The 19,384-nt window shown below is 35.4% G+C and overlaps 1 protein-coding gene across 1 annotated transcript; it reads right to left on the reverse strand.

Annotated features, from left to right (window-relative positions):
* Window positions 1–3,147: 3,147 nt before the first annotated feature.
* LOC133712326 (protein phosphatase 2C 70) lies at window positions 3,148–9,256 on the reverse strand. Its single transcript, XM_062138430.1, has 13 exons — window positions 9,061–9,256; window positions 7,630–7,810; window positions 7,355–7,528; window positions 7,087–7,262; window positions 6,833–6,991; window positions 5,900–6,043; window positions 5,702–5,763; window positions 5,486–5,621; window positions 4,958–5,052; window positions 4,303–4,418; window positions 4,057–4,186; window positions 3,467–3,521; window positions 3,148–3,360 (listed from the first exon to the last, which is right to left on the reverse strand). The coding sequence occupies exons 1-13, from the start codon at window positions 9,181–9,183 to the stop codon at window positions 3,205–3,207; spliced, it is 1,707 nt and encodes a 568-aa protein (XP_061994414.1). The 5' UTR covers window positions 9,184–9,256; the 3' UTR covers window positions 3,148–3,204.
* Between the last annotated feature and the right edge of the window lie 10,128 nt (window positions 9,257–19,384).

Here is a 19,384-nt window from a genome sequence, read left to right on the forward strand (position 1 = left end):
AAAAAAGTTTAACCATTTGATTAGCACCATTTTCGTTCTAATTTTATCTAATGAACTATATTTGTTTTTGCATTTTCAGTGACCTAATGATTATGAATTTGGTTGAATTATTGTAGACACAGTTCTTGCACAGGAATCTAAAGAATCAACAGTTGAAATCATTGAATTTTTTTTTTTGAAAAGAAAAGTTCATTGAATTAGCGATTGAAATCGCTTAAGAGGGCATCCCAATGGGGAGCATACAAAGGCCAAAAATGCCTAGGTCTGAAGACTAAAGTAGAACAAACTAGAAGATGTACTACATCAATCAGTTGTTCTTGTACAATAAGGCTCAGTTCTGAAACTTTTCTAGAAGCACTAGCAAATTCTAAAAGTAAATCTTCATTATCCACAAGATAAATTACCAACAACAGAACCATTGTCATGATCTTGAGAATTGTAGACCCAGCAGTCAGAATTTGCGATTTGGGAATGCAAAAAATTGGCAGACCAATCAACTCTAGACTCGTCCCCGCTTTCACCACACTGCTCGCCAAGGCACGCAATTGTGGTACTCACAGTGTGATTACACCGAGGCTCTTCATAGAATATAGAGATCATCACTCTACCAGAAATTAAGAACAGCACACCCAAACAAGTAACACCTGTGACATTGAAAAGAATATCTAGCAAACCTCCTGGATCCCAAATCCAAATCTCTGTAGACATCTGGGAGAAGCCATCTTCTGATCTGGACACCCATCTGCAAGCACCTGATTTGGGCACCCAAGCGATGTAGACCGCCAAACCTAGCTAGAGATGCACCTCCGCCGCCAACAACATCTATGCTGCCAGTAGCATCCATAGCACCACTATCCGCCTCAACCAGTCCATCTGAGTTCCGCCCCATCCGAACCGAAGACCACCCTTCAGCCACCCTCTTCGTGGCCGTCCTCGCCAGCCAAAAGGAAGCCAAAGGAGATCTGCCATGGCAGATCAGTACCCATCAGGAAACCAACAAAAAGGAGAGGTCAACACACGCGATCGTTTTGGGAGATCGCGAAAGGGAGGAGAAGAGCAAGAGCAAGAGACATGCTCCAAGTGCTCAACACCGGTGATGGCGTCACTAGGGTTTGCTAGAGCAAGAGCAAGAGACGACATCCCCACGTTGAAATCATTGAATTAGGTCGTATACTAGTGAAAAATTGTAAAAATATTTGAGGATTATATGTATGTGTGTGTGTGTGTGTGTAGGCCTGTTCAAGACAGGATTTTCTTAATTTAAAAATACTATTTTGAAACGGTAACTCAATGATTTTAAACCTTGATTATTTAGATTTCTATGCAAGAATAAGAGTTTTTCTATTGGAACCTCCAAATTTGCTCACTTGACCTCTATGCTTTTTACACCTCTTATCAAATTTTCAAATACTAAATTTACTCACTAAACCTCACTAAACTTCCTCAAATAACCTCACTCATATAATTTGCAAACAAATTATTATCTTTAAAATAAAAAATTTAGTCATTTCAATGATTTAATCACTCTATAAGTCTTAACTAAATATACATTTCTTAATCAAACTTGAGTTTTAAAACTTAATATCTAATCAATAAGAAAATGCCATGAACTATTTTGTTTTTTTTTTTCTATTCTAGCTGTGCAAAAAAAAAAATCATTTGTTTTTATTCTAAAAAAAAAATCACTTGTTTTTTAATGTTAATTTTTTTTCTGTATTTTTTGTACCACATGATTAATTATTCAAATATATATTTTTTTAAATGCTAGTTTTTTTTTTTTTTTTTCAAATATAATGGATTGACTTAGATTTAGGTCTTAAATCATAAGAGAATATGCGCTCAACATATATATCATACATTTTTATGTCACATGATCTTAATCATATTTTTAATTCTTATTAAATATATATGAATGCTTTAATGAGTATGTAGTGATATTGAAAAATAAAAATAGATAAGGAAAATAATAAGAAATACAATCTAATATTATTAAATTGGAAAGTCTATATAAAATAAATATAATATTTTTTTAGTATAATTATTGTCCTTAATAGTCATTTTATAGTAGGTTATATATGTCATTTAATAATTCATAATAGAGTGAGGTCAAGTGAGCAGATTTGGAGGTCCCAATAGAAACTCTCCAAGAATAATTGTGTTTATAAAAAACAACCAAATCTATAATCATTTGATCATTCAAATGTGTAAACAAATGTAGTCCGATAGATAAAATTAAAATAAACATGGTGTTAAACAAATTGTTAAACTTTTCCCAATTTGACTAGTTTTTATAGAATTCATGTGTATATATAACTAGATAATGAGTGGTGTAGATCATTAAACTACATGTTCAACCTTTGAAGGTCCTCAAATTTCAAGTTTGATGAGGTCCTCTTTAGAACACACACTACAAAGAGAAAATGATCAGAAAAATGTCAGTAATGGCTACACTAGTGTTGTTACTTTGTTAAACGAACTATCGAAAAGTTACACTATGTAAAGAGAAAATGATCAGAGAAATGTTGATTATGGCAACACAAGTTTTGTTTATGTGTCATCTGAAATGTTGAAAAGTAAAAGTCAGTTGACACGGTCTTAACAAGTGTCAAACAAATGTCGAAAAGTGTCCATCCAAATTTGTGGGACACCTAATACACCAATTTGAAAATTGAAGTGTTCGTGCCTTCAAGGCTAAAAGCCCCGATGTTTCAAGATGAAACATCTCTCCCTCGCCAAAATGGTGCAATCTTGAAACATCTCTCCCTCGCCAAAATGGTGCACAAAACCATCGATCCAGGTGCCAAACTCATTTCCAATGAGACATAAGGCTCCAACAACACCATTGATTAATTGCAGTTTTTCTTTTTTCCTTGGAAATGTTCCCCATTATTACGTTTTAGAATATACTGTTCAACTGTAGAAACGTTGCATCAGTATCTCAAGGCAAATTGAGATTCATAGGATGCTGGCCTGCTGGGGAACATCTGATGTCAGAAAACTAATGAATGTTTAGTTCTTGCTGTCTTGAATTTCTGTATGTTCTCTAAAATTCTATTTTCACTTATAAAAAGATTACATCCTTAAAGAGACTATTAATCTATCCTAAAGTTGGCATCCCTGTGGAGGGCTTAAAAGGATCGACAATAGTTGAAGAAAGAAAAAAGGGAGAATTATTACTGTAAAACTATAACTTCTTGATTCATATCACGATCCACCTTTACAAGAGACTCTAGAACTGTCAAAATCTAAGAAAATAATAGAGGTATTATCCTTTGTTCGCACTGTTCTAGCCTCACTCAATAACATATTTGCAGTCTTCTCTGCCAAATTCTCCTCAGCCGTTGAGTATTTCTCTCTCATCTGAAAAACTCAAGAGTTAAATGAAAAGGGGGAAATAGTTAAATCACTGAAATCGGTTACCATCTAATATTGCTTTTAAAGAAAATGAATAATACAAAATCATTACCTGCAGAACTTGCTGAACCGCCTTTTTTGCACTAATGACATCCCAAAAGCCATCACTACAATCATAATTTACAAATTCCCAGGGTTAATTTCTGAAACATGTCTATAATATAATATGTAGACTTCATACATGATTTCATTTTAACATTAGTCCCGCAGTTTGACCAACATAACAAGATCTGGTAAGAGAAATATTATATATAGTTCAAATATTACATCAAGTGAATGGGATAGGCTTTGAACCATTGGACAAATATCCAATAGTTAATAAGATTATTTCTTTATTTTATAGACTCGTATACTCAGGTTTGGAATTTGATGTTTAATCATTGGCATGGTTTGTTTCTCATTTATGACAATCTAACATGCTAGTAGTACTAAATCCAGATAATATATCATATTATATTGCTAGACTCTTGATCAGAATTGCAAATTCAAACATAATTGCATCAGCTACTAATGGCCAGATATATGATTGGTACCGCACAGTACTGAGCCAAACCTAAACTAGGCAAAAAGGAACATAGGAAGACAAAGGTTGCTAAAAGAGTGAATATATTCAGAATATTAAATTTGTAGGGGATCAATAACCTGGCCATAATCGCAAATGCTTTGCTCGCTTGATCAATATGTACCACTTGGCTGATATAAGGATCTGAGCTAAAGCGGGAATCCTGCTGTTTAAGAAACTTGTCTCCAAGCATTCGAGCAAGATTCAAACCTGAACAAGTGAAGAAAAGCATGAGCAGTTATCAACAACGTAAAAGATAAGAAGTTATTTCTTACAGTGTGAACAGCTAAACATGTAGTTCACAACGAAGTGAAGTTATTCCTTACCACATAGACGTGTTTCCCCCTCTTTCAATGGCTCTCCAGTTTGCTGGATCCTGAGTCTTTCAGTATAACTACTAATTCTATGGTCCTCCGTCATCTTCATTTGTTTCCCATTGACACTGCCACAGTTAAGATCATATTTAGTTTGCATGGTGCAATAATTTTGATTGAAGGCAATTTCATTTATGTGAACACTTGCATTCATTGTCCATGGTACCAGACCACCATGAGACAAAATGCATTCAACTAATACACACACACACACACACACACACTTAACAATCATATTAAAAATAAATGAAACTACAAAACAATAATAATTACAATTAGAAAAACTTTCAAATTCAACATTAATAATTAGCGAATCCTCACCGTATAAAACCTATCCAACTCCCTAAGAAAGAATAGTAAATGGAGTATCATAGTTTAAGAACAAAAATAGAAAACACCATAAAAAGCAGTGGCCAATCTCCACAGAAGAACAATTAATAATTTCTAGCTACCAGCTTGCCACCAAGGATCCCCCTCTAGCATTGTAGCAATACCGATCAACAATGTTTTAGGGAACAAAGATCTATACTTCACTCCTCAAACACATTATCTTTGGAACTAAATTCATCATGAATTATTCTAATGGAAAGACGAAAGAAAGACATACTTTATAACACAAGCTGAATCCCCAAGATTTGCACACTGTGCAAAGAAATTGCCATCACTATCAGTCCAAACAAGAAGCACAGTCGCAGTACAACCCTGCAAAGAATGAGACATTGTCATGTGCAAACCATGATCTTTAACTATATATTTTGAAGGTACATGCAATTATCCTACCACAACAACAGATTCAACAGTCGCATTCTTTTAGATAATATATGGAGCGGTGTCAACTGACATTGATGTAAATCTAGCACTTAAAAACTATTTGTAGAGTCTCCTTTTTTGGTGATTTGATTTTAGTAGAGATTATAACTTTTTGTAAAGTTTCTCATGGAGTGGCAATAATTAAGAACCTATTGTTAAACAAATATGGTTGAAGACTTTGGGATGTGTTAAGATTTTGCAAGGAAACTATTACAAAGTGCCTCTAGGTTTACCGGATGTGTGAACAGTAACAAAAATGTGCTGGTCAACAGAACATGGATATTAATAGATAACCAAACAAGATATATCAAGTGGAAGGGCAAACCTCGTAATGGTAATTCAAGCTTGTTTCTGTCTGATAAAAAGCATCCCTCAGAACATCTGAAGCATCACATTGCAATAAAACCCTCTCCCTTTTTAGTGAATCTGATAAGAGATTAGCAACCATCTCTGGCAGCAGCCTGTAAAATAGAATTATACAGTAACTACTAGAGTATCTGGAAGCCACATAGTACTCTTGAATTGTAAACTAATTACTAACTTGCTAGCAGATTTGGCAGCCTCTGCTCCGCCATGTCCGTCACAGATACCAAATATGCCAAACTGAAAAGCAGGAACTTAGGAAATATTAGCCCTTTCAGAACCATGCAAAAGTATCTGAACAGAAAATACAAACAACAGAACCAATAACCTGATTTCTAGAAACATGAAAATAAAAAATACAAAAGGCCAGTATAACCTGATCAATCCCATCAAGAGGCCATTGATAGTAGCACACATCTTCCATAGGAAGCTTCTTTCCTCCACGACGCAGAGCCATGGGATCTGAAGCCACACCAACTCCAAAGGGAACCTGACTCTCAGTTTGAGATGAAATATGAACCTGCCACAAAGAATATGAACTTAGCAAATGCCACGTCACCTGTGCATAACCAGCTACTCTAGCTAGATATCCTCATTTTAAAATCAGCACGTAAGCTGACAATAAGCAACTAAAATGATCACTGAAGCTTGTGTACAACATTGAATATATCATACCAACTTGATATATTATTAAGTCATTATATTGGTTTTTTTTTTTAAACCGGAAACTGATATACCACTCCAAATGAAAAAGGTGCTAATACAGATAAGAGTAAAGCACAGACAAATTAAAGGTACTTTGTCATACATATAATTACTACTGCCCCAATTATTTGACTGATTTTTTTTTCTTCTTTGTTTTACTAATGTTCTTAATTAACCATGAATTAGGGTAATATATGAAAATAAAGTAAAAAGGGGGGCATCTAAATTTCCAAAAGTAAATATAGGTTTAAACATTCTAACCCAATGATATTATCAGTTTATCACATAAAGGTGATAAAGCTATGATGTACTGGTGGGGTTTGTTCAGTTATAATTTACATGTGCAGGTTATGAAGAAGCAGTCTTACACCTCTTCTTTATACCTTATGAATCCAGGGACTTGTACTGAACTTAAATGATCAAAAACAAAACTCTTCTCAATGGCAGAGACAGCAGACTATCAATATGTCCCCGCCAGATTATCAGTTTTTCTCCCTTTAATATATGTTTTATAGAAATAAGAAAATCATTACCATGTAAATATAACTATCATGCAAAAGCAGTACGCTATACTCACAATTCAATACTAAGGTACTAGACTTACAAATACTTTTGAGGTGGTTCCAAGAGTTATCACGTCTCCACTAGCAAGCTCCATTGGGTCACCCCACTGTCTACTTCCTGAATCAGGATTATTAATTGGCAGAGAATTTAGAAGTGTTCCATTAAGGCTACCCATGTCCACCAACTCCCATTTCATTTTCTGAAGGCAATGATCAAGTACAATATAATTATTACACCAAAAACACAGGTATACAATCCCAACAAAGTCAAAGAAGTAGTCATGGATGTGCTTACATTTAAATTCCAGTTTATCGATGCATGCCTTCCTGAGACCTCTGAATCCTTTAATAATACATCACTTGGAGAAACCCTTCCAAGAGTCAGAGGAAGCCTAGAGGGGTTTGTTGACAGTACAGAACACCGATGTCCATGGGAAGGACCAGCTATGACCTCCAGGTTGAGGCATGTTCCTGCACTTCTAAAAGAAGAATATGATGATATGTTTATAGAAAAACGATTAGAAGGTTAACGACCATACGCATGTAAAGAGATAAGAAATTACTTTGATCTAAGGGATCCTTGGGCACAAACTGTTGCAATCTATCTTGTTCTAAATTCTGCCTACTACTCCTTTGATCTTCCACTAACTGCTGGACTAACAATGGACGCTTGAGTGTCTGGCCAACTACAATGTCTTCCGAAGCATCAGAGATCACATCTAGGACCAAGCTATCACCTGGGGCAAGAGACGAAGAAATATTTAGTTTTTCTAAGAAGTAAAAGGGAATTTTGAAATATCAGTTAGAGAAATATTAAAAGGGAACATGGCGTAATTACTTTGAGTTGAATTGGGAGCTGTGTTTGGAAGCCTCTGTTTATAAACAAGTCCTTGTGAGCGCAAATGCCCTTCATTTTGAAAACATGCTCCCTCTAGATCGTAACCTCTTGGAAGTTCATTACCTTGGTTCCGGACCAGATCCGCACCATCCGAAACAAGGGGTCTGTCAAGTTCACCAGCCTAAAACAAGAATCATCAGGTGCGAACAGCTTAAGAGGTATAAGATAAACAAAATGATGAATCATATGCACAAAGGGAAGCAGTTGGTATTTAGGTACTTAATGTCACTGATATATAACTGATCTTTACAATTAAACCAAATTGCCCAATAGTGTTATAGTACTCATCAATCACCAACCAATTTCTGAGTCGTTAAGAGATAATGTTTTTTGTCTTTAGTTACGGGGTAATGTTTTTTCTGGTTCAAATCCATTAAGCCCAAGATCAGATGAAGATGGAATCAGAAGTATCATTGAATCCATTTCCAAAATAAATGAACGGTGCAAATTCTTTGATGAAGCAACAAATGTGAGAGTTTACCCATTGTGATGATCTTAACAAGTAAAAACATATGTTCCATCTGGATTTCAAAATTTCATACAACATTTTTTTTTTTTTTTTTTTTTGAATAAATCAAGTAGGTGAACAAATCAATGGTATAACATAACACTTACCACTTTTACTCTTTCTCAGTGTTTGTTGTTTTCTTACTTTGTAGGTTCTTGTAGAAAGCTTGTGCGCTAGGTTAGCACCCTTTGGCACTCTTTCAAATACATTGGAAAACCAGAAATAAAAAGAAAGAAAACTTCAGAAATGCAGGGCTTCAGATTTCACTACTTTCGAAACACCAAACAGAAAGACTTCATTCCTTTCTTTGGAGGCAACAAACCAAACTCAGAAACAAAACAAAACAAACAACCATATAAACCTAGACTCGGTGAACAAAACAGGCCACCAACTACTCAAATATGAAGTAATCTTCGAAACGAAGTAACTGACGACAGGAACAGCTCAATAAACCCCTCAAATCTCATATACTAAATTGATCACACACAGTAACCAACCCAAAGTTCAAATTTTTAGCCTCGGGTTTTCTCCGAAAATGGAATATCAAACTCTACCAAAGTAGAAACCAAATCAAATTCTACGCTTGATCAAACTCGCATCACTACAACATTCCGAGCTAAGCTGAGCAAAGTAACACAAAACTATAACCCTCCCACTGCCCTAGCTAACCAAGAATTTCACATTGAACAAAAATCACAGATTTCAAATTTCGCTTCCGATTTTCTACATTTCACGGCGATCAAACAGAGCATTACATTAGCTCCAGGTATCGAAGACGAAAGAGGAAGATCAAAAAGGGAAGGTCTGAGGATTTAGGGATAGAAATTGAAAGAGAAAAAGGAGAGGGGATTGGGGAGGGTTACCTTGATAGTGCGAGAACGAGAACAGGAGAAGAAGCGCCATGGTTTACAGGCGAGGAAGACGATGATAAGGATCAAAAGCAGCATAAGGAGAAGAACACCGACAATGCTCTCTAGAATCGCCATCGTCCTCGCTCTCTCTCCTTCCAGGAGATAGAGATTGCCTGTGAGTTTGCGAGAAGGTCGCTTTGAAATGGTCGCACATTTCTGTATTTTTCTTTTTTGTGTTATTTTTTCTTTTCTTTTTTTAAATATTCACTCTCTTTTTCTTGTCCGTCCGGTAAATATTAACTCGTCCGTTTTTAACAACCTAGCGTGGTAATGTTGGTTGAGCAGCTTAGCATGGAATCTTCATTTCTAGTGTTTAAGTCTCAACTCCCACCAGTTTGTAACCAAACCTGGGGCCTTCAGGTCTGTGCGCTAGCGGCATGGTATTAGTCTGACTTTACTGGGATACCCTTGTAAATCTCAGTTTGAATACTAGCTAGGTGGTTGTGTTATTAACTCCCAAACGTAACTAAAGTTCATTTCTACCTCACTCCGATAAAAAAATAAATAAAAAATAAGGACAATTCTTAGGTTCACCCTTAGGGTGAACGAGCATATTCGCCCCCATTGTTGATTAACATACTTTTACTTAATAAATTTATAACCAACGGTCCATATCTTAACTTAGCATTTAAAGATCATTTTTGTAAAAAATCAATCGAATCGGAAATCGTTTAATTATCTAATTGAATCAAACAAATTGATGGTTCTAACAACACTTACTACAATTTGATTGATTTTTTACATAGCTAATCTTTGTATTACGTTATGCAACATGAATGGTTCGATTAGAAAATTCTAAAGTTATTATGCGTTAATCGCAAGAGATGGTGAATATGCTCAATAACCCAAGGGGTGAACCTAAGAATCGTCCAAATAATAATAAAATAAAAAACTGTCCATTTTTCTAACAATGGAGAAAATATGAAAGATTTTCACAAAAATTCTTTGTTTATTGATTATTATTGAAATATAAAAATAAAATTATAAAATGAGTGGAGGTATAGATTGGGCGATCCGAGCACAGTACGAGCTCGACTTGTATAAACTAGTTCGGTTCTACTCAAGGACACTTAAAATGTTCGATAATAGATCTATTGATCTTTCTTTTATAAGAACAAGATTATAAGAAAACAAAATAAGGAACAAGCTTAATATTAATGGGCACAACCTGAAACCCATTAAAGGGGATATAGACTAAGCCGAACTATTCTAATTGATACCTCCAATATTGTTTTATTCATTTCGAGTTTAAATATTTTATTTCGTGAATGATCTAAGAATTTAATGCGACTATGTTCGATAAATTTTTTGTTTTTTTTTTAAACCATTAAATTGCTAATAAGCGAAATAGGTGAGATATTAATGAAACGAAACGCAAGTAAGTAACTACAACTAACAGAAAATTAAGAATCTTCTATGCTCTACGTAAATTAGGGTTTGTCAAGCGTTTATAACTAAAAATCAATTTGCCAATAAAATCGAATGAAATTTAGTTTTGATCTCATTCTGCAAAACTATACCTCTTAATCTCTATCACTGTTAAACTAATAACCAACCAAACAAAGAAATCATCAAATCAAGCCTATTCTATTTGGGTTTTGAGAAAATAAAAATTGAAAATAATAAAATTCTAGACTAGTTGTCAAAAATCAAAGCCTTGTATCTTGCATGCATGTGTGTGTGCCTTAAGGTATTTGATCTACCAAAGAAAAAAGAACTTGGATGGCATGGATAGCCGGTGGGATAGACCTCACTTAAGGTCCACATCACTTTGTCTCGTCCAAAAATGGCCGATTTAAAGTAATTCCCGGCACCTCTTGGTTGCTTTGGACCAATTTGGGGATGAAAATATACATATAATATGACCATATTTTATACTTCTAAGCAGTTCATTTGGGTATGAATAACAATTACAAAACAAAGCATAAAAAGAAAGCCATATTAATACGTACCATGTTGGAGAGGGCTGGCTTATGCAGAAAATGTCGTCTTTCAATTGAAACCTTGGTCTTTGACAATGAGGTATGTATATAGAAAGACAGAGCTTCAATCACATTAGAGCAAAGAACCAGAAGAGGTACCTAGCACTGGTTCATATGTACAGCAGTGCAGAATGGTATGAATTTATATGAGGAACAGAAGATAATAGGAAAGTTGACTGATGAGGAAATGGTTAATTTGTTCAGTTTACTTTACATGGAAGGGACATTATATGGGTGAAAAAATTGGATTTAATTCTAAATAGCTCTAGATTTAGTGTATCTACTAGTTTGGTAATACATTGATTTCAAGAACGTTAGTTATCTTTTTTAGGGGAGAAAGAAATGAAATTTATTAAAAACAAACTATCGGGACATGCCACGTACTGAGCCGTATCTAACCTTGATCCGATTATAATAAATTATGAGTCGTAACTTTGAATTTTATTTCTTTAGCATGTTACGTAAACTAATATTATTTTCTTGATTAAATTAATAGACTCTCAGCATGCGCTCCATGTGTCGTAAAAGAATTTTAAGCACAAGACACTTTTAGAATAGTAAAGTAGTCAATCTCTGATTACAGATCCTGAAAACGATCTCGTATCTTATCTTTAGTGTTGTTTCATTGATTAGTGTTGAAGATCAAGGTGAAGGCTTTGAGCCTAGTTTGGTTCTTTAATTACATGAAGTACGGATTAATACAATCTTCTCAAGCTACTAGTAAATGTCAAGTACTTACGCAATCTTCTTAATTAGATGAATAGTCTCTCATATGTACTCCATGCGTTGTGAAAGACTTTCAAACCCAAGCTAGCCACTTTTGGAAGTGTAAAGTGGTCGATCTTTGAGAGTAAATCTTGAGAACAATCCTACATGACTATCTATAAAGTGTGATTCCATTAATTAACATCGATTATATCAAGGTTTTTTTTTTTCGATGAAGAAAATAAACAAACAAAGGCTAAATATAACCTCCTCTAAAAAAAACCAAGTCCTAAGAGATCATGATATAAAGTATTAGAAGCTGAAAGAGGAAGATAATTGTTCCAACTTGCAACTTGTTGAGAATGTCCAACTTTTGTGATTGCATCAGCCGGGAAGTTTGCTCCTCTTGAAATGTGTTTATATATAATCTGTTGGAATTGTGAGGATAGTTTCCGAATATCTTGAAGCAGCTTCCGAATTCTCCAAGGTGGGAAAATTTTATTATTGAAGTTGTCTATTAAAATTTTGAGGCACCTTCAACTTGAATGAATTTGTAGCCATGAATTAGAGCTGCATGAAGACATGCTCTTAATTAATGCAATAGTTTATGCAATGAGAACATCAGAACGACCAATTTGCTTTGAAGAAGCCAATATTGGTTTGCCTTGCTCATCTCTGATTGTAAAGCCTGAAGCAGCAGCCTTTTGGTCTACTCTGTCTTTTTTTTTTTTTTTTTGATAAGAAACATAAGTTCAGCAGTTACAAGCAAGTAGCCTCTGGGAATCAAAGAAAGGAAGAGGAATAGAAGGAATTGTATAATTAAGCAATATCCATGTAGGTAGAACCTGAGAGAGTTTATGAGTATTCCAACTGTGATTAGTAGTATACTCTTGAACTAATTCATTTGTATTTATTGCATGTCTAATATTTTCATCAATTAAGGAAATTAAAGGAAAATGAAATGCCCAATTGTGAAGCCAGAAGTTGATCTTATTTCCATTACCAACTATCTATCTTATTCCTTCAGTTAGAACCTGTCTTGAATTCAGAATACCTTTCCAAGCCATAGAAGAATATTATTTTTTTAGCATTAAAGAAGAAGTTTTCCTAAGGTATTTAGTTGTGACAGTTTTAACCCACAAATTTTGGGGGTCAGTTAGGATTTTCCAGACTAGGTTTGCTAAAGCTGCTCGATTAAACACAGAACTCGATCTAACTGCCAAACCACCTTAGTTTGTTCTTTGGGAGACAAATATTGGACCAAGCAATAGGAAGCTTTGTCATGTTATTAATTACCCCAAAAGAACAGTAAGTATTGTTAATTTCAGTAGTAATTTTAGAAGGACGTTTGAAACAGAAAAGAAGATGATTAGGCATACTTGTTAGATTTGATTTGAGAGGATCAGTCTGCCTCCGAGAGAGAGAGAGAGAGAGAGAGAGTAGAAGATTTCCATCCAGCAATTTTATTTTGCATCTTTAGATCGAATAATTCTTTTGTATTTACTGGATCTTTTTAGAAAATGATCGATGTTGTTAATGCCCAAGCGTCTACCAATATGGGAACTATGCTGAATAGTTAGAATATGAGAAATAGTATTACTAGTGTGACCTAAAGCCTATGCAAAATTATGCAAAATTATTTTAGAAGTATAGAGTTGATTTATGGTAATTAATTTGTTGACCTAAAGCCTTTGAAGAATCAGTAAGAATATGTAGGTTATTTCGAGCAGCTGTAGAAGAGGTTTTAGCAAAGATTAATAAACAATTATCTGCAAACATAAGATTTGTAATTCTTAAACCAAAAAGGAAGCTTAAAAGTCCAACTTGATTTCTAATCTTATTAGAGAGCTTATTTAAGTTTCTAATTAGGGGTTCCATGCAAAGATTAAAAATGTAGGGTGAGAGGGGATCACCGGCCTTGTCTGAGACCTCTTGCAGGTTTAGAACTTACCTGGAGTTGTCAGGGGCGGAGCCATATAGAGGCCAGCTTGGGCACTTGCCTAGACTGAGTTTTTCTTGTCTACCTTGATTTATATATATTGCCTGAAGGAAGCTACCTAAAATATAGCAGAAAATGGCAAAACCAGATGAATCTTGCCTTACCTAGGCTGGGTTTTTCTTATTTGCCTTAAATCTTGCCTTACCTAAGAAACTTTTCTGGATCCGCCACTGGGAGTTGTCCGTTAAGAATGATTGAGTAATATTTGACAGAAGTAATACACTCCACAATTAAAGAAATCAAGGTGAAAGACCAAATTGGTGCAGACATTGATTGATATAGTCCTAGTGAAGTAGATCATAAACTTTTTCTAAGTCTAATTTTACGGCTAGAGAACCTATACGACTCTTTTTTTTATTGATCGAAATTATTGAAGAGTTCATCAGCAATGAGAATATTATCATAAATAGACTGATCAGGTGCTTTTGATTTTGGGAGATGCATTTTTTGAGAAAATGTCTAAGACGATTAACTAAGATTTTATAAATTATTTTTTTTGACGAAAGGGAGGGCAATCTCACCCTACCTCAATTTATTATTGGAATAGAAGCATTATGCCGCGGAGGGGACATAAAACCTATTTTTAATGTCTAAGATTTTATAAATTATTTTATAGCTAACATTACACAAATTGATTGGTCTAAAATGAGAAAATGGCTCAATGTGTCATTTTTTGGAATGAGAGAACATTACACAAATTGATTGGTTTTAAAATGAGAAACTAGTTCAGGGTTGTCATTCTTTGGAATAAGAGCATCTCTAGCAATGCTAGCTATTTTTGAGTCAAATTTTAGCCAAAGTAGCTAAAAAGTCATTTTGGCTAGTCATTTTAAAAATATGTCTGCATCAGTGCTCTCTATTTTGGCTAGTTTTGAATTTATATTATTTTTAAATGAAGATTAAATAGTTTAAATGTATTTATAAATTACATTAAGTAACTAGAAATGAATGTACTAAATTATAGAGAGCCTTATCTGACCCTTTATATTTAGGAGCGATATAGCTAAAATTTATAATTGAGAGCCACTTAGGAGTCTGGTGCAACTGCTAAAATATCTAGAAAGCTATACACATGCTCTCCAAAATAGCTAAAGAGTCAAAATAGAGAGTCTGCTAAATATCTTTAGCAATACTAGCCATTTTTGAGTCAAATTTTAGCTAAAGTAGCTAAAAAGTCATTTTAGCTAGCCAACTTTAGAATTACATCTGCATCAATGCTCTCTATTTTAGATAGTTTAGAATTTATATTATTTTTTAAATGAATATTAAATAGTTTAAATGTATTTATTTATAAATTACATAAAATAACTTAAAAGGAATGTTTTAAATTATAGAGAGCCTCATTCCGCTCTCTATATTTAGGAGCGAAATAGCTAAAAGTTATAATAGAGAGCCACTTAGGAGTCTGGTGCAGCTGCTAAAATAGATAAAAAGTTAAACATGCTCTCCAAAATAGCTAAGGAGCCACAATAGAGAGTCTAGTAAAGATGCTCTAAGAGCAATATTAGTAGAAATCAAGAGTTGAAGAGAATAGTTATTATGAAAGAACCCTTTTTTTTTTTTTCGAGAAATTTATGAAAGAAACCTTTAGCAATGTTTATAACATGTTGCTTAATAATTTGCCAATAAGAGTGATAAAAGATAACAACATATACCATTTGGACCAGGAGCCTTCAGAGGTCCTATTTGATGAACTGCATGCTTCCCAAATTTCATTATCAGAGCAAAAAGACTATTATTATTATTATTATTATGGGATAATGACCATATTACCTTGAGGGCTAATAACAGGTTCAATGCAATCAATAAACATTGCAATGTCTTGAAGATGAGAAGTAAATGAAGGAGTATACATTTTCTTGAAGGATTTATTGAATAGATTTGCACTATGAGAGGTTTGATCCCTCTCGGGATATGTAAGGGGGTGTATTATATTTGGATTTGTGCAGACTTTTTTTAAATGACAGACTTTTTGAAAAGTTCACAGACTCTTTAAAAAGTTGATAGACTGTTATGGATTTCTTAAAACCATTGATTTTAGCAACAGACTTTTATTGATTTATGAAAATCTATATACTTTATTATGAATGACTTCTACAGATTTCCTAGGATATACAAAATTACAAAGTCCATGATTTTCTAATTCCATAAGTATGAATGATATTTTGAATACCTCTGTACTTTTATTCATTTTTTAAAGTCCTAATTGAATACCCCTAGATTTTGGTGGAATTCATGAAGTCTTTAAAAATCTTTTTTTTTTTTTTTTTGAGAGAGAGACGAAGGCATTTTATTACTCAATGAGAAGAAGTGTTACAATAGGAAGAAGCAACAAAGCTTCCCATGGTGGAAGGTACACGACCCTTCCAATTAGCAGACACATTAGAATACAAAGCAAGCTTTGCAAGCTTGTGTGCATCCAAATTGGACTCTCTGTAAATATGTTGAAAAAAAGAGCTAGGAATAGAGGCTAAGTGGACCACAATGTCATCAATTACCCTCCCAATAATGGAGTGATCTTCCTCTTCAGCCTTCAAAGAATTAACCAACTGCAGACAATCACTTTCAAAGATAATAGGTGCCTGTTTGAACTCCACAGCCCAAGCACATGCAGCCCTCCCAGCCAAAGCCTCTACTACGATAGGAGCACTAACTGATGAGACTCGGCAACAAGTTCCACCAACAATCAGACCTTCAGAGTCATGTACCACAACACCTATCCCTCCCATGTTAGTACTACTGTCAAAAGCTCCATCTAAATTTGCCTTAAGCCACCCTGCAGGAGGAGGGTACCAAGGAGTTGAAGCTCGTTTAGTGTTGGAACTCCTACTCGGACGGAGAGAAGTAAACAAGGAGAAACCAGAAGCTGCTTGGAAAAAGAGCTGATCCAACTCGAGGGTCTTTCTATTCCAAACTCTTTGATTCCTCTCTTTCCATACTGCCCATAACAGATACAGAAGAAAATCAAATAACTCAGGAGAGAGACTTTGCATACAATGAGATAACCAATCCAAGATAGAAGCTTGATTAGCACTCCTGGAAGATATCACCGAACTTAAGCTTGGAACCTTCCGTAACATATCATGCACAAAAGAACAATCTCTACTAATATGATGAATAGATTCATCTCCATCATTGCAGAAAACACAACCATCATTAACCCAAATTCTCTTGGTTCGAAGTTGAGCTACTGTAGGAAGAATAGAAGCACATACCTTCCACATGTGAACCTTAACCTTGCCAGGAATTCTAGCAGCCCAAATCTGTTTCCAAGTCTCCACAAAAGGTGTTGGGTTGGAGGCAGAAGGGATATCAACATGAATTAAATTAATAGCAAGCTTGTAGGCACTTTTAGTTGAGAATAACCCTTTTGCATCAAAATGCCAAATCAATCTATCAGAAACACTCCGTTGACTAAGAGGAATAGACAAAATTAGCATTACATCTTCTGGCTCAAACCACTGAGCTATAACATCAGAGTTCCAAGACAACCCTGGGAGCAATAATTCCCTAACCAAAGTCAGAGCACCATCCCTCCTAATAAAAGGTCGAAATGAGCTAGGTCTAGGTAACCAAGGATCATCCCAAATATGAATAGATTGACCATTTCCCACCTGCCATCTCACTCCACTTTTAAGCACAGATCTAGCTTCAAAAATTCCCCGCCAACAAGATGAGGGTGATGACATTAAAGAGGCACTCCAAAAATCACCATCAGGGTAATACTTCGCCTTATAAATTCGACTAAGTAAAGAATTCGGATAGCGTATTAAACGCCATCCTTGCTTAGCTAAAAGAGCAAGATTATGAGCATATAAATCACGGAAGCCCATACCTCCCTCCTCTTTAGGTTTGCACAACCCTTCCCAAGATAGCCAGTGAATTTTCTAATTCTCCGCTTTACTTCCCCACCAAAACCGAGCACACATCTGATGAAGAGAATGACAAAAGTCTTTGGGAAGAAGAAAGCAGCTCATAGCATAAGAAGGAAGAGCTTGAGCTACAACACGAATAAGTAAGTCTTTACCTGCACCACTTAGCAGTTTCCCCTGCCAACCTTCAAGTTTTTTGCTCAAACGTTCTTTGATATACGAAAAAGTTCCAGACTTCTTCCTACCAACATATGTGGGAAGACCAAGATACTTTTCATGTTTAGGGACAATGACAACCCCTAACAAATCCGCAAGCTGCTGCTGCAATTGTACATTCACTTTTTTACTGAATACAATACTACTCTTAGAAAAATTGATTCTCTGGCCAGAGGCCATCTCATAATCTTTTAAAACAGAAAGCATATGACCACACTCTTCCTCTGTTGCCTTCCCAAAAATAAGACTGTCATCAGCTAACAACAAGTGATGAATACTAGGAGCTTTTGCACAAACTTGGATACCTTGCAGCAAGCCTGCAGAGGCTTTGCGCTCAAGTAGAGCTGAAAAGACCTCAGTGCACAATAGAAATAAATATAGTGAAAGAGGATCTCCTTGCCGCAAGCCACGAGTAGGACTCAGATACCCTTTAGGTTGACCATTAATTAGGAAAGAGTAACGCACGGAGGACACAGACTGCATGATAACCTGAATCCAAGCTTCATCAAACCCTAACTGAAAAAGAACTGCCTCAAGAAAGCACCATTCCTTACGGTCATATGCTTTACTCATATCAAGCTTTAAAGACAAAACCCCATCTGTAGAAGAGTTACAATTATGAATAAAATGAGACACTTCATTAGCTATCAAAGTGTTGTCAGTAATCAGCTTTCCCGAAATGAAGGCACTTTGGAATGGGGAGATAATTTCTGAAAGGAACCTTTTCAACCTGTTAGCAATGGCTTTAGAACAAATCTTATAGAGCACATTACAAAGTGCTATCGTTCGCAAATCAGACATAGAAACAGGATTCTTCACCTTTGGGATAAGGCAAACATGGGTATAGTTAACCTCATCCAACAACCTACCCGAGTGAAGAAAAGATTGAGCTGCCTTAACCACATCACCCCCAATAGAATCCCAGTACTGCTGGAAAAAAAGAGGAGGCATCCCATCTGGCCCTGGTGCCTTAGTTGGATACATTTGGAATAAGGCCTGCCTGATTTCCAATGCCGTATATGGCGCACACAAAGTTGCATTCATATCTGCTGTCACTTTTGGTTGGATCAAATCCACCACTGATTGCATATGATTATAGTCTACGATTTCCGCAGTATACATGGAAGAAAAGTAGTCCAACACCACACCTGTAATGCCTTTCTCGGTATTCTGCCAAACACCATCATCATCAAAAAGACCCTGAATCCGATTTTTTGCTCTTCTATTAGAAGCTTTACGATGAAAGTATTTAGTATTACGATCACCATCAACCAACCAGGTAACCTTCAAGCGTTGCTTCCAGTAAGCATGCTCCTCAGTCAACAAATGCTCCAGGCGAGCAGAAAGCACTACACATTCCTCCTGATTCTCTAAAGTAAAAGGAAGGCTACCAAGTTGCTGTAGTCTAGCCCGCACACCGGCTATTTCACGGCCTCTGTTACCGAAAGTATCTCGCTGCCATCTATTCAAAGAGAACCTGGTACTCATAATCTTCTTCGTTG

Source organism: Rosa rugosa, chromosome 5 (genome assembly GCF_958449725.1).
Source record: "Rosa rugosa chromosome 5, drRosRugo1.1, whole genome shotgun sequence".
NCBI classification, from domain to species: Eukaryota; Viridiplantae; Streptophyta; class Magnoliopsida; order Rosales; family Rosaceae; genus Rosa; species Rosa rugosa.